At 58.8% G+C, this 14,043-nt stretch overlaps 1 protein-coding gene across 3 annotated transcripts in view; it reads left to right on the top strand.

Annotated features, from left to right (window-relative positions):
* Window positions 1-13,711, top strand: part of Kif21b (kinesin family member 21B) — a 45,555-nt gene extending 31,844 nt beyond the window's left edge. The window contains exons 22-35 of one of the 3 annotated variants that reach the window (XM_048357430.1): window positions 491-656; window positions 861-912; window positions 1,081-1,138; window positions 1,601-1,806; window positions 1,887-1,961; window positions 4,312-4,425; window positions 6,070-6,108; window positions 7,843-7,979; window positions 8,669-8,849; window positions 10,107-10,271; window positions 10,634-10,751; window positions 11,836-12,006; window positions 12,151-12,350; window positions 13,502-13,711. In XM_048357430.1, coding sequence (XP_048213387.1) covers window positions 491-656; window positions 861-912; window positions 1,081-1,138; window positions 1,601-1,806; window positions 1,887-1,961; window positions 4,312-4,425; window positions 6,070-6,108; window positions 7,843-7,979; window positions 8,669-8,849; window positions 10,107-10,271; window positions 10,634-10,751; window positions 11,836-12,006; window positions 12,151-12,350; window positions 13,502-13,562 — 1,743 coding nt within the window. In that variant the 3' untranslated portion in view covers window positions 13,563-13,711. The remainder of the gene's footprint in view (window positions 1-490; window positions 657-860; window positions 913-1,080; window positions 1,139-1,600; window positions 1,807-1,886; window positions 1,962-4,311; window positions 4,426-6,069; window positions 6,109-7,842; window positions 7,980-8,668; window positions 8,850-10,106; window positions 10,272-10,633; window positions 10,752-11,835; window positions 12,007-12,150; window positions 12,351-13,501) is intronic. The other 2 variants (XM_048357431.1, XM_048357432.1) reach the window with 2 other exon arrangements.
* Window positions 13,712-14,043: the final 332 nt, after the last annotated feature.

Here is a 14,043-nt window from a genome sequence, read left to right on the forward strand (position 1 = left end):
TGGCACACAGCGGCTGACGCTGCGTGTCTGGCCCGCGGCAGGGCTGGCTTGAGTCTGTCGGGAGGTGGAACCAATGGGTATAGGTTAGGGGTCAGGGAGCTTGAGACAGAGCATGGTGCGTGCTGGAAAACGGATGCCGGAAACATCGGGAGTCCCCTGGCCTCGCTTGGTTCCCCCCTCTCCCTGCCTGAGCGTGTGTTTCCTCTCCTCCTGGGTTTTGGGAACTCGTGCCGCTAATGTGCATGCCTTCCCTGTCCTGACACAGTCGTCCCTCTGTATCCTGATGTCCTATGAGGATGAGGGACCGATGTGACCTCCTACTACCCTAGTTACCTCCAAGGGCCCCGTCTCCGAATACAGTCCCGTCCTGGGTCAATAGGAGCTTGGGCTCCCACATATGTATTTTGGGGGGGACGCAGAGCTGCAGGGTTGGGGGTGAGCCCTCCCTCAGCGGGGAAGGGTAACCTCAGGTCTTGCTTCCTGCCCTCAGGGGCTGCAAGTGGCACAGAAGGAGGCCCAGATCCGGCTGCTGGAGGGACGTCTGAGGCAGACAGACATGGCGAGCACCTCCCAGAACCACCTGCTCTTGGATGCCCTGCGTGAGAAGGCAGAGGCCCACCCTGAGCTGCAGGCCCTCATCTACAATGTCCAGCAGGGTGGGTGTCGGGGTGGGGGAGGCCTCCCAGCTCCTAGGGCTCTCCCACTGTGTCCCCTGGGGGCGGCGTCTTTGTCTCCCCAGAACTCCCTGAGAAGCCTGGGTCTGATCCCTGTGGGAAAGATACTGGAGGGCGGCCATCCCCACCTCCCCCAGACTCTGACCGGGGGTCTCTCAACCATCTTTCCCTCCTTTCCTTCCCCAGAGAACGGCTATGCCAGCACAGATGAGGAGGTCTCGGAGTTCTCCGAGGGGAGGTAGGCGTCCGAGCTGGGCGTGAGCGGCTGGCTCTCCGCCTGCCCCTGGGACTGCGGGGGAGGGCAGCTGAGCCCGGAGATGGAGGCTTTCTGACACCCAGAAGTCTGAGCCTGATGGGGGAAAGCACAGGGCACCAGGATCCCAAAACCTCTCTGCTTTTTCCTCAGCTTCTCCCAGTCATTCACCATGAAAGGTTCCACCAGCCATGATGACTTCAAGTTCAAGGTGAGTTCCACTAGACGAGCGGCAGCAGGGGAGGCCGAGCCAGCCTCTTCCAGCCTGCCGCCTAGTTCCTGGTTCTAGTCTTACCCCTGACCCCAGCCCAACGTTGTCAGCTGGGATGAGGTGCCGTAAAGCATCTAGCTTGGAATTGGGGGATGTCCAGATATGTAATGCATTCTTTTTTATTTATTTATTTATTTATTTTGTGGCCAGTCCTTGGGCTTGAACTCAGGGCCTGAGCACTGTCCCTGGCTTCTTTTTGCTCAAGGCTAGCACTCTGCCACTTAAGCCACAGAGCCACTTGTAGCTTATTCTGTATATGTGGTACTGAGGAATCGAACCCAGGGCTTCACACATGCTAGGCAAGCACTGTATCGCTAAGCCACATTCCCAGCCTTCTAGAGCCACTTTTGACTTGTACCGACTGTGAAGGCAAATTGGTCCACCTGGTGCTCATCTTTCCAGGGTGAGCCCAAGCTGTCTGCGCAAATGAAAGCTGTGTCCGCTGAGTGCCTGGGCCCCCCGCTGGACATCTCGACCAAGAACATCACCAAGTCCCTGGCGTCCCTGGTGGAGATCAAGGAGGACGGAGTGGGCTTCTCCATCCGGGACCCCTACTACCGGGACAAGGTCTCACGCACCGTCAGCCTGCCCACGCGGGGCAACACTTTGTAAGGAGGAGGTCTGGATGGAAGGTGGGTCAGGTGGGCAGAGAGTCAGGTCTGGGCCTCATCAGACCCTTCTGTTCTAGTCCCCGGCAGTCTCGAGGCGCCGATACATCCCCTCTGACCCGGAGGAAGTCATACGACCGCGGGCAGCCCATCAGGTGAGACCATGTTCTAGAATCTGCTCCAGAGACCCTGCCAATCCCAGGCCTATGAAGGGCAGTGTGGCTCCACTCTGTAGATCACCACGCACACATTCAGATCGGTCCCAGCTGGCGGAGTCATTGAGCTTCCCCCAGGGACCTTGTCCACTCTGTCAGTCAGAGACCCTGGAAATGCCAATTCCATGCAGTAGCTGAGCCATAAGCAAAAACAATAATGTGCACTCAGCACATGTGGCTTTAGCATCCATTAGCAGGGTATGTGCGTGTGCATATATGTTTGTGTGTGTGTGTGTGTGTGTGTGAGTTGTTTACTGGGGCTTGAACTCTGGGCCTCACATTCTCACTTGGCTTTTTCACTCAAGGCTGACACTCTATCACCTGAGAAACACTTCTATTTCCAGCTTTTTTTGATAGCTAACTGGAGATGAGAGTCTCTCAGATTTGTCTGCTTGGACTGGCTTTGAACCTCGATCTTCAGGTCTCAGCCTCCTCAGTAGCTAGGCTTGCAAGCGTGAGTCCCTGGTGCCTGGCCTATGACTAGTTGTTTTACTGATGTGCCACATCCCCATTTCATGACCTTCTTTTCAAGGCTTCTTCGTAGGAAAAGAGTAGAGAATCTCAAAGAAAACCCAGAGGCACCAGCACAGAACAATGGAGAGCCTCCAGCTACTCTGGCACCTGTGGGTCAGCCCCTGCAGAGCTTTTGCACATTGCAGGATGACTCTTAGGGTCCTTGGGTCATGTACTTAATTTATGTAGGTTTGGTGGCTTTCCCCAGATCACACAGCTAAACACTAAAGACTTGGGTTGACCTCCTGCCACCTGCCTTGGTAAGAGGCAGAAACAGGACCTGCTTCCACTCCCAGCCCTCCCTCCTCTCCAGAGCCTTAGCAGGTGCTAAGACAGTGGCTTTCAAGTACTTGCAGTGTGAGAGTTGAGGCCAGACTCATGACGAAGCTCCCAAGGAAGGAGAACTTGGTCAGAACCTAATGACGGCCCTCCAAGGAGAAGGAGGAGCCTGGAGTGCTGTGGAGGGCAGGTCAAAGGTCATAAGGTCTTCCTTGGAGGTGGACGATTCTCATGGTTCGTGGCAGTTAGGTTCTGTGAGGTCACCATGAACACAGAGTCATGAGTGAGAAATGATCGCTCCTAGGGAGAAGTCAGGATGGATTCCTGCAAGCTTCCAGTCACTTTCAACGATCAACTGGTGTACTACCTTGTTATGTGTGTTTCTACTTAGAGACAACTTACTTAACATAGATCATTGGCCGTTAGCATTCAGTTGGCAGTCCGAACACTGTAACTCAGGCCAGGACGAAGCCCATCAGACCCACATACCCCAGCCGTCTCAGCATTATGCGTGGAGACTGTTTTAAAAATTGAACTTAGTGGGCTGGGGATATGGCCTAGTGGCAAGAGTGCCTGCTTCATATACATGAGGCCCTGGGTTCGATTCCCCAGCACCACATATACAGAAAATGGCCAGAAGTGGCGGTGTGGCTCAAGTGGCAGAGTGCTAGCCTTGAGCAAAAAAGAAGCCAGGGACAGTGCTCAGGCCCTGAGTCCAAGCCCCAGGACTGGCCAAAAAAACAAAACAAAACAAAAAAATTGAACTTAGTGGGAGAGAGCAAAGGAAGGGGTAACATTGTCCAAAAAGTAATGTGCACTTTGCCTGACTTACAGAACTGTAACACCTCTGTATCTCACCTTTATCTTAACAGTTTTAAATACTTTTAAAAAAGTTGAAATTAGCTGGCTACCATGGCACACTCCTGTAATCCCAGCCACTCAGGAGGCTGAGACAGTAAAATTATAAATTTGTGGATTAGCCTAGTCAACTTAGTGGTACCCTGTCCCCAAAAGTTTAAAAAAAAAAAAAAAAAGGATATGGGTCTAGCTCAGTGGTAGAACATTTGCCTAGCATGCACAAGGCCCTGGGTACTGAAAAAAAATATAATACTGGAATCACCATCCTAGAGCTCCTAGAGCACAGCAGTGCTAACACAGTGCGAACTAGACCATTAAACAGACGTGACCCAGCATCACCGCTGAAACAAGCTCAGCTGGGACTTGTGTATGACGTGACTCGATTTTTTTTGCTATTTCACACAAATCCTAAAATAATACAAAAAAAAAAAAAGGAAAACCGGGGACACTGATTGGGAGATTACAAAGGAATTCCCACCAGCAGATGGGTCCCCCAAAGCCCCGAGGAGCTGGCCTGGAAACTGGGCCCCCGTGCCTCCCAGCAGGCTCTGTCCTGTGGTCTTTCTGATCCAGACCAGGGGTGGGCCTGCGGGAAGGGGTGTGGTCACTAACAGACCTGCTCTCTATCCCCACTCCCCAGGTCCACAGACGTGGGATTCACACCTCCTTCCTCCCCTCCCACTCGCCCCAGGAATGACCGCAATGTCTTCTCTCGGCTCACTAGCAATCAGAGCCAGGGGTCAGCGCTGGACAAGTAAGAGCAGGACTGAGGGGCAGGCTAGGGAGGGGACTCCAAGGGGGGGACGGGAGCCTGCGGCTGAGCCTTGCTGGAGGCAGGGGTAGCTAAGCTGACTCCCAACCCCGCTCTTCCTGCCGCTCAGAGCAGTGAGTCACTGACATGCCTAGTCCTTTCTGGACTGACTGAGGGCGTTTCCTTCCCGGTGCATGCTGGGACCTCAGGAGAGGACCAGAAGGAAGCCACAGGGATGGAGGCACTGAGGATAGGCAGACCTGCCTTCCTCAGCTGAATCTTTGCTCTCCTCAGAGGCCCCTTCAGCTACCGCTACTGTCCTTCTGGACCTCAGACACATGGCCCGAGGCCCGGCGGCCCTCTTGGCCCGGCGGCTCCCGTGGCCTGTCGCACCGGGCCTGGCGGCCCCTGATGTGCCTGCACTTACAGCTCCTGCCGCAACACTGTAATTGCTTAGTGTCATTCCTGCAACCTGCTCGCCTTGCTTTCCGGCTCGTCCTCTCTGTGTGGTTTCATTGGAACAGTAAACCAGCCCTGACAGCTGACCCCACTGAGTTGCGCTACAGGAATGAGGCCCAGAGAGAAAGTAGCCTAGCAGGCCCCTCTCTTCTCCCCCCACCCCCAATTCATGTCCCTAACAATGTGGGCACTGGGTATTGGGGAGGACTCCATTCTGCCTGTGCTTGCTCCAAACTGTGGGTTCCCTAAAGCTTCCCTACCACAGGGGCTGAATACTGAATACTGAGTCCAGGGTCCAACTCCACAGACCTGGGACCCTGGACGGCTCCTTCCCGAAGCCCACCGCAGCCTCGGCTCTCACGGGGGGGAGCTGTGACCCCCAGCCGGGCCCCCCCAACCCTGCCTTCGCAGCCAACCAACCACACTCCACTTGTCTACTTGACTTTGGCTTTGAGACGGACTCTTGTTCACTCTGTAACCCCAGCTAGCCTTCAGACCTCAGCCCCCTGAGTGTGTGCATTACAAGCATGCATGGCCACACCTAGCCTAGATTTATTTTGTTGTTGTTGTTGTTGCAAGAATTAGGGTAGCTCTCTGCCCATCGCAGCCTGGTGGTGGACTCATGGTTTTGGGTCCTGTCCTGTGGCCCAGGTCTTGAGCTGTATGTGCAGACCAGAGCCAGCCCCCACACACGGCCCCGGGGGTGGGGGGCGCTGCCAGGGGTCTGGGAGCTTTGTGAGTCAGGGAGCCCCGAGGAATGGCTGGCAGCGGCCACCTCCCGGGAGCGGGTAGAGCCGCTCCAGCTTTCTCCCGCCTCAGGCAGGTTTGAGCGTTGCTGCGTCCCAAGCCGTGCCCTGGGCCAGCCAGAGGGCTTGGAGACGGTGCGAAGCCCCGGAACCACTTCCTTAGCGTGGGCTGGCCTCCCACGTCTCCTACAGCCCCCTTCTCACTCCCCCCCCCGCTAGCTGAGGGACCCCCATATCCTCCCCTGGGGGAGTCTCCCAGCTCCCAGGCTGGCCTGTCCCCCCCCAACCCCTCCGCTCTCCCTGAAGGCCCTCTCCCCTCTGCCTCTCTCCGCTCCCCTCCGAGAGCATAACCACCTCTGACCCCCGCTGCTGCCCCCCTCCCGCCATCCCTCCGTGTGTTTTCCTCTCTCCCCTAATCCAGCTAATTTTCTGCCCTCCCCAGGTCTGATGAGAGCGACTCCTCTTTGTCGGAGGTCTTGAGGTACACACAGAATGTCTCTCGTGTTTGACTCCTGCTCTCGCTGTCTCCCCCATCTTTTCCCTGCCTCCGCCACGCCAGTCCCTCCTGCCTGTACGCCGGTCCTCAGCATGCAGCCCTCCTCTCCCGCCCCCTGCCCGCCCCCCTTCTCCTGTCCTCCTGAGACCATCCCCCCCCCCCGCCACGTGGTTCCTTCCTCTCCAGTGGCCTCTGACGGCACCAGGCCCGGCTGGAGCTGGGGGCTGGGGGAGGGCGCAGTTGCTTGTGGCTGGCCCCGTTCTTCCCTCCCTCCTGGCCTGAGCAGGGTGGACTGGGGCGCGAGTGGGTGGGCTGAGCCCCGTCGGGGGACCCACAGCAGGGGAGAGAGGCTGTGTGGGAGCGCGGGGAGCAGCCCGGCTCTTGGTGAGGGGTGTTGGTGGCTGAGCGGGGCCCTTGTGACTTAGCCCGCACCTGTAGGCAAGCCCTGAAGGCGTTGTCGCCCAGAGGGCACCAAAGCGGGCAGCGCCCCTGCCCACGGCACACGGTCCCCTCCCCACCTCCTCCCCACGTCCCGGGGGACGCGCGGGGCCTCCGCCCAACCCGAGGCAAGGGCAGAGTCTCAGGACCCAGACACACGAGGGGGGGGGGGGCGGGGAGGGGTCCCAGCCCCGGGGTTGGCGTGGGGGCACCCTTGCAGCAAGCGAGGCTAGCGGATGCGCGCGCCCCCTTAGAGGGGAAGGCTCGCTGTTCTCTGGTTCCACGGCAATCCTGGGCGAACTGGGCCCAACGCAGCGGCGCAGCAGGGAGCTTAGGGCAGCACGGGCCGGGCCGGCAGCTGCGGGCGTCTGACTGCCGTCCTGGTGGCGAGCTTGATCGTGGGGCCCTGGCCTTCTTAGCAAAGCCTGGGCCACAATGCAAAAGAAGTAGAGTGTTTTCAGACACAGTTACAGCCACTGTCTTATCCCAGAATACCCTCCCTGAGAGAGAAAACAAGCCACGGGCAGAACCCTTTGCTGTAGCCAAGTCCTCGTGCTCCGCCACGCTCTGCCTCCACGCCTCCCAGAGCTTCGTGGGGAGCAGATGGACACCATCTCAAGGCCGCCTCCTCCCTGGCCGAGCTGGGGTTCCCAGGGGGTTTTATCTCTTTGCAAATGACAGGCACAGCCTTGACCGTGCTGATCCGATAGGCTACGGGTAGAACTCTGTGTGTGTGTGCATGCATGCGTGTCTGTGCACATGCATGCGTGTGTATGTGTCCATTCCTGTACCTGCGTCTCACTGGTGGAGGGGCCAGGCTCCAGGCAGGGTCTAGCAAATGGAAGCGTTGTGTCGGGATGTCAGGAGGCGATGGCTGGTGCCCCTCCCGCCCTGCCCTCACTCTTGAAGTAGCTGCAGGGGTGGATTAGCACCGGGGCTCCTCTGTCCTGCTCCCCGAGGGCCTGCATGCGTTCGATCTCAGGCTGCACCTAGGCCAGGCCGCACTGGATGGGAACCCTCCCTTACGCCTCCAGCTAGCCCCACCCTACCTCGCATGTTCTGGGCCTCCAACAGTGTCCAGGAAGGTGGCTGACAGATTGCTGTACGAGACAGGCCCCTCCCTGCCCTGCACAGCACTTCCTGGCTCTCGGCCCTCGGTGGAGTTCAGCTAGAGGCCTTAGAATCATTAGCCTTCATCCCTGCTCTGCGCGGTCCCTTCTCTCCCGTGGGCCCCGTCAGCCTGGCTGACCCACCCGTCCTCTCTCCTTCTCTCCCGGGAAGGGGCGTCATCACCCCCGTTGGAGGAGCTAAGGGTGCGAGGACAGCCCCGCTGCAGTGTGTCTCCATGGCCGAGGGCCACACCAAGCCCATCCTCTGCCTGGACGCCACGGACGAGCTGCTGTTCACTGGGTCCAAAGGTATGTGGAACCCCCCCCCAAGGGCCTCAGTAGGGTTAGGGTCCCCCCCCACCCATCCCAACTGCCTTTGCCCAGGGTGGGCTTTGAGGGACACAGAGCACGGGGCCCCCAGGAAGTGAGGCTGAGGAGCAAGGGCGACCACAACCGACTTCGCATCCTTGCCTTTCGCCTCTCTTAATAGAAACAGGCATCTATGGAGGCAGAAGGGGGATGAGAAGACACGCTGACATTCACACACACACACACACACACACACACACTCACATCCAGACCAACTGGAGATAACTTGCTCACCACATTTGTCTCTCGCTTTTGTCAGTCAAGGCGTGATTGACTGGTTCTAAGTTTTTTCTTGTAAGATTTGTTCGCCATTATTCGGCTAGGTGGTGGTCTGTGTTGGCATCTGTAAGGATGAGCATGGAAGCCTCAGGAACTTTGTTTCAGGACCGGCTAGCTTGGCAATGCTGGAAGAACTCAGCATTCTCAAGTCCTCACCTCCCCTCTCCCCCGAGGGTCCCACAGAAGCTATGTGTGCAGGTTCTTTCCGCACTCAGACTGGGAGTTCCTTCTCCCAGACCTAGCGCCATCTCTCCCTGGTAACCTTGCCAGTGCGCCCTCACCAGGGGAGCTGCCTAGCTCCGGTGGCTGACCTGGTTCCTCTCCTCTTGGCTCTTTCCCATCTGCGGCAGACCGGAGCTGCAAGATGTGGAATTTGGTTACGGGACAGGAGATCGCAGCTCTAAAGGGCCACCCCAACAACGTGGTCTCCATCAAGTACTGCAGCCACTCAGGCCTCGTGTTCTCCGTGTCCACCTGCTACGTCAAGGTGTGGGACATCCGGGACTCGGCCAAGTGCGTGCGCACCCTCACGTAAGTGTTCCCGCCTGCTTCACCATGCTGGCTGCCGCGTGGGTGACAGCTAAGCGTAGCCACGCCTGGCCGCGTGGGCACAAAGAGCCCTCGTGGCTGGTGGGTTGGACTTGACTCTGTGGCACAAGGCGGAGTCCCTTGGCTTGACGGGACCGGTACCTTGAACAAGTTGATGAGCCAGTGGGTCAAGCCCCAACTTTCGTCCTTTGAGAGGAGCTGGGTATAATCCTAGGAGCCCGGAAGGGAAATCAAGAAGCATGGGGAGCCACGGGTGGCAGCAGCCTCCCCAGCCAGGCTGGCCACCAATCCGCACGGATGAGTCGCCCAAGCCCCGGACTGACAGGCTGTCAGGGGCTGACGGGGACAGACCAGAGAGCCTTACAAAAGTCACGCCTCGTGCTTACATGTATAGAGTCTTTATGACATTAACTTAATCCTTACAAAGTAATTAGAAGCCAGGTGCTGGTGGCTCACACTCCTGTCATTCGATCTACTCAGGAGGCTGAGGTCTGCGAATCAAGGTTCAAAGTTAACCCTGAAACGCTGAACGTGGACTATGGCTTAAGTGGTAGAGTGTCAGACTTGAGCGAGAAAGCCAAGCAAGAACACAAGGCCCTGATTCCAAGCCTCCGGTACTGGCTCACACAAAAATAGAAAGCAAGCAGAAAGGATTTCATTTCTTAAACTAGGGAAATTATCCTGTATGATGCCATAATGGCAGGTAGCGTCAGTCATTACACATTTATCCAACCCATAGAATGTGCAATGCTGCGGATGAACCCAGAGCAAACAGCGGACTTGGGGTGGGGTGGGTCATCGGCTGTGCTGAAGGGTGATGGGGGGCTGTGCCCGTCTGGCAGAGAAGGTAGATGGGAACTCCCCGGACCCTCCCCTGGGCTTCACGATGGGCCTGAAAGCGCTCTTTAAGAAAGAGAAAGAAATCTCGGGAAAGAAGTAGATGCATTTGATCGCTGCTTTCTACCAATGAGGGAACCGAGGCTCAGGGGTGTTGGGTGCTCTCTACAAGGTCCAGGTTCAAAGCCGGTCTCCTGACTTGGTCTTAGGGCCCGTCCAAACCCATCCGGGCCTAGTGACAGGTCACGCCGGTTTGCGTGGCGAAGGGCAGAGCAGAGCTCTTCCGTCCACCCGCTTCTAGGGGAGCCAGTGATCTTCCTCAGCCAGGGGGGCTTCCTGGAAGAAGGGAGGTAAGCGCGTTAGACCGCGTTGACCTCCGGTGTTGCCCCTTCGTCACCGTAGGTCCTCGGGCCAGGTGATCTCAGGAGACGCCTGTGCGGCCCCATCCACACGGGCCATCACCAGCGCCCAGGGCGAGCACCAGATCAACCAGATGGCCCTCAGCCCCTCGGGCACCATGCTGTATGTCGCCTCGGGCAACGCCGTCCGCATCTGGGAACTCAGCAGGTCAGTAGGTGTCTGAGGAGGAGGCCCTGCTGGGGATGACCCGCCCCCGAGGGGGTGGGACCCCAGCTTGAGGTAACAGGGCCCTGGTGGGCTGGACCCCAGCTGGGGGTGACCCGGCCCCGAGTGGGTGGGACCCCCAACGTGGGCTGACACGCCCACACTATGAGCTTGCACCCCCTCCTCAGGGGTAGATGGGTACAAGGCGACATTGGTCTACTTCTTAATCTTGCCTGGAAGGGAAAGGAGCTCACTTGGACCAGAGCTGTCTGTTCCAGGGCAGATCCCCGCCTCTCACCGCCCCCCCCCCCCACTATCCCCGAGCTCCTCTAACCCACTCCCCCACCACCCCTCTCCCTCTGCAGGTTCCAGCCCATTGGCAAGCTGACGGGCCACATTGGTCCTGTGATGTGTCTGACTGTCACCCAGACTGCCAGCCAGCACGACCTGGTGGTGACTGGCTCCAAGGACCACTATGTGAAGGTACCTGAGGCTTTGTCCACTCTTAGGCCTGGTTGGAACTGTGTGTGGTGTATGTAACCTCCAGTGTTGCCTTGGAAACACTCATGAAGATAATGAGACTTCTGGGGATTTATGCTGTAGGGAGCACCCCCAGAAAGTCAGAAGGCATGTGCAAGAAGTTATAGAAGGCAGCTTAAAACACCCCACAAAAATCAGGGGTACTAGTGGCGTATACCTGTAATCCTAGCTACTCAGGAGGTTAAGATCCAGAGGATCAAAGTTCAAAGCCAGCTAGGGCAGAAAAAGCCCTGGGACTCCATCTCCAAAGTAACCAACAAAACTCTAGGCTAGAGGCATGGTTCAAGTGGTAGAATGAATGCCAGCCAAACAAACAAGCCAAGAAAACATGAGGCCCTGAGTTCAAGGTCCAGCACTGCAATAAATGAATAGATAATAAATTTATTTAAAGTAAACAAACAAAACAGCCTAAATGTCTAAGGATAGATGGAAAATCACTGGGTGGAATGCAAAGTAACTATCAAAATGATAAACGGCGGAAAAACAAACTATACACGGAGAATTAATTGGGTTTGTTCCCTGACTATGTCGGTGTTAACTATATGTGGCCAAAAACTTGAGGGAATCCTATAAAAAGGAAATGGAACTGTGTATAAGTTACTTGGGAGGCAGAGATGGGAGGATTGTAGTACAAGGCCCTACCTAAAAAGATAAATAAATCAACTAAAGCTGGGTGCTGGTGGCTCACGCCTGTAATCCTAGCTACTCAGGAGGCCGAGATTTGAGGATCGTAGTTCAGAGCCAGCCCCAGAAGGAAAGCCCGTGAGAATCTTACCTCCAACTAGCCAACAGAAACCTGGAAGTGGAGCTGTGGCTCAAAGTGGTAGAGCGCCAGCCTTCGGCAAAAGAGCCCCATGGACAGGCCCCCAACTCAAGCCCCATGGCCGGTAAATGAACAAACAAAACCACAAAGGGTAGAGGACCCGATTCCAGTAGGGTGGCGTATTTCCGTGACAGTGAACCGATCAGCTACCTGGGCCTCCCCGGGCCCCCCCTCCAGCTGCCCTTGCCACCCCCCTTCCCGCAGCTGTTCCAGCTGGGGGACTGTGTGACCGGCACCATCAGCCCCACCCACAACTTTGAGCCCCCGCACTACGACGGCATCGAGTGTCTGGCCATCCAGGGCGGCATCCTGTTCAGCGGCTCCAGGGACAACGGCATCAAGAAGTGGGACCTGGAGCAGCAGGAGCTCATCCAGGTGCGTGGGGGGGGGGGTGTCCATGGCTTGCACCCCAGCCCAGCCTGGCTCCCAGGACGGGTGACGTCAACAAGCACATGTGGGGGGGGCCAGGTCCCCCTCTTCCTCCTCCTCCTCCTCACCTCACTCCGGTGATCCTCACAGCAAATCCCCAACGCGCACAAGGACTGGGTGTGCGCGCTGGCCTTCGTCCCCGGCCGCCCCATGCTGCTCAGCGCCTGCCGCGCGGGCGTCATCAAGGTGTGGAACGTGGACAACTTCACGCCCATCGGGGAGATCAAGGGCCACGACAGCCCCATCAACGCCATCTGCACCAACAGCAAGCACATCTTCACCGCCTCCAGGTGAGTGCCGGGCGCCCAGGCGGCCGACGCCCCGCCTCCCGCGTCGCCCCGCCTCCCGCGTCGCCCCGCCTCCCGCGTCGCCCCGCCTCCCGCGTCGCCCCGCCTCCCGCGTCGCCCCGCCTCCCGCGTCGCCCTCCCCGCGCATGCGCGTGGGCCAGGGTCTGGCGGGGTCTTCCCCTGCAGGCTGGTCTCCTCCCTGCCCTGTCCCCACGCCTCTCTGGCCCCTCGCACGGAGGCCCCCCCTGTCTCCCCACCACCACCCCGATCCTGGTAGCTCGCAGACCACAGAGCGGCCTCCCCGGGGCCCCCACACCGCCCGCCAGACCCCCCCATCTGCTCCCCTCTGTGGGGAGTGCCCAGACCCCCCAGTCCCAGGGGTGCTACTCAGACTGGTTTCTTCTTTTCCCTTCTCGTCCCGACCATGGACCCTTCTCTCTCTGACCCCCTCCCCGTGTCCTCCTCCTCTCCTCTCCGCCTCTCTGCCTCTCCCTCCCCCCCCCCACCAACAGTGACTGCCGGGTAAAGTTGTGGAATTACGTCCCTGGACTCACCCCCTGCCTTCCACGCCGGGTCCTGGCCATAAAGGGCCGCGCCACCACCCTGCCCTGACCTCCCGCCTCCTCGCTCCATCCTCCCTTCCTTCCTTTCCCCTCTCGCCATCTTCCCCTCTCTCCTTTCCCCTCTCGTCTTTCCCCACTTCGATCTGAGCTGCTTCTTCACGGTATGAGATTGTTTTACTCTCCCTTCTCTCCCTGCTTGTCCTGCCTAGCCCAGAGAGACGCCCCCTCCCCCCCCTTCTGATGGCCCCCGGGGCAGGGGTGCCAGGTAGCAGAGAGCAGAGGGGAAGCATTCAGGCCTGGACAGAACCAAAGAGGAGAGCTGGGGGGGGGGGGGCGTCTGTGCTGTGGGGTCCCTGAGACCACAGGCCCGCCCAGCCCTCACCATGCAGTCCACCCGATTCTGCCCAGCCCCCCCCCACCATGCGGTATACCGGATTCTGCCCAGCCCCCCCCCCCCCACCATGCAGTCCACCCGATTCTGCCCAGCCCCGTGGGGAAGAGGGGGAGTCAGTCCACCCTTCGCTTGTGGGTGGGGAGGCGACCCGCGGGGCTGCCTGGAGGTCTGACCGCCCCTCCCCGTCCTCTCTCCAGTGACCTGACCGTGAAGCTCTGGAGCATTCGGCGGCTGCAGGCGACCCACCCCAGGAGCTAGGTCAGCCTGCCCCGCGTGGCATGGACGCCGTGGCCAGCTGCTTTGGGGACCGGGGGGTGCAGCCCTTCCGCTTCCTGCCCCTTGGCCTTCCCACGGGGATGCTGTCCCCTCCTTCTTCCCTCCTGCCCATCCTGGGAGCCCCTGGGGAGACAGGGGTGGGGTGGGGGGAATTAAGCTGTGAAGCCAAAGGGTATTATCTCCTCTCTCCACCCCCCCCGCCCCCCCCCTCCCGTCGCCCCCTGGCCGCCTCTTCTGGCCACGCTGTCCTGTGCTGAGCCAGCTCCACCCCTTCCCCCGGGCCCGCGGAGGCTGCCCCAGCCCCACCCGTGCCCCTGCAGAGCCACCGCGCCTGCCTCTGAGCCCCGTAGGGTAATCCTCAGGTAACCATGGAAACCAGGGATAGGCAGCCGGGCCCTGCCGCCGGTTCTGAACTCTGTGGTCACCAGCCGCTCGTCCCCCGTGGGCCTCCACCATTCCAGAG

This window comes from Perognathus longimembris, chromosome 11 (assembly GCF_023159225.1).
Source record: "Perognathus longimembris pacificus isolate PPM17 chromosome 11, ASM2315922v1, whole genome shotgun sequence".
NCBI classification, from domain to species: Eukaryota; Metazoa; Chordata; class Mammalia; order Rodentia; family Heteromyidae; genus Perognathus; species Perognathus longimembris.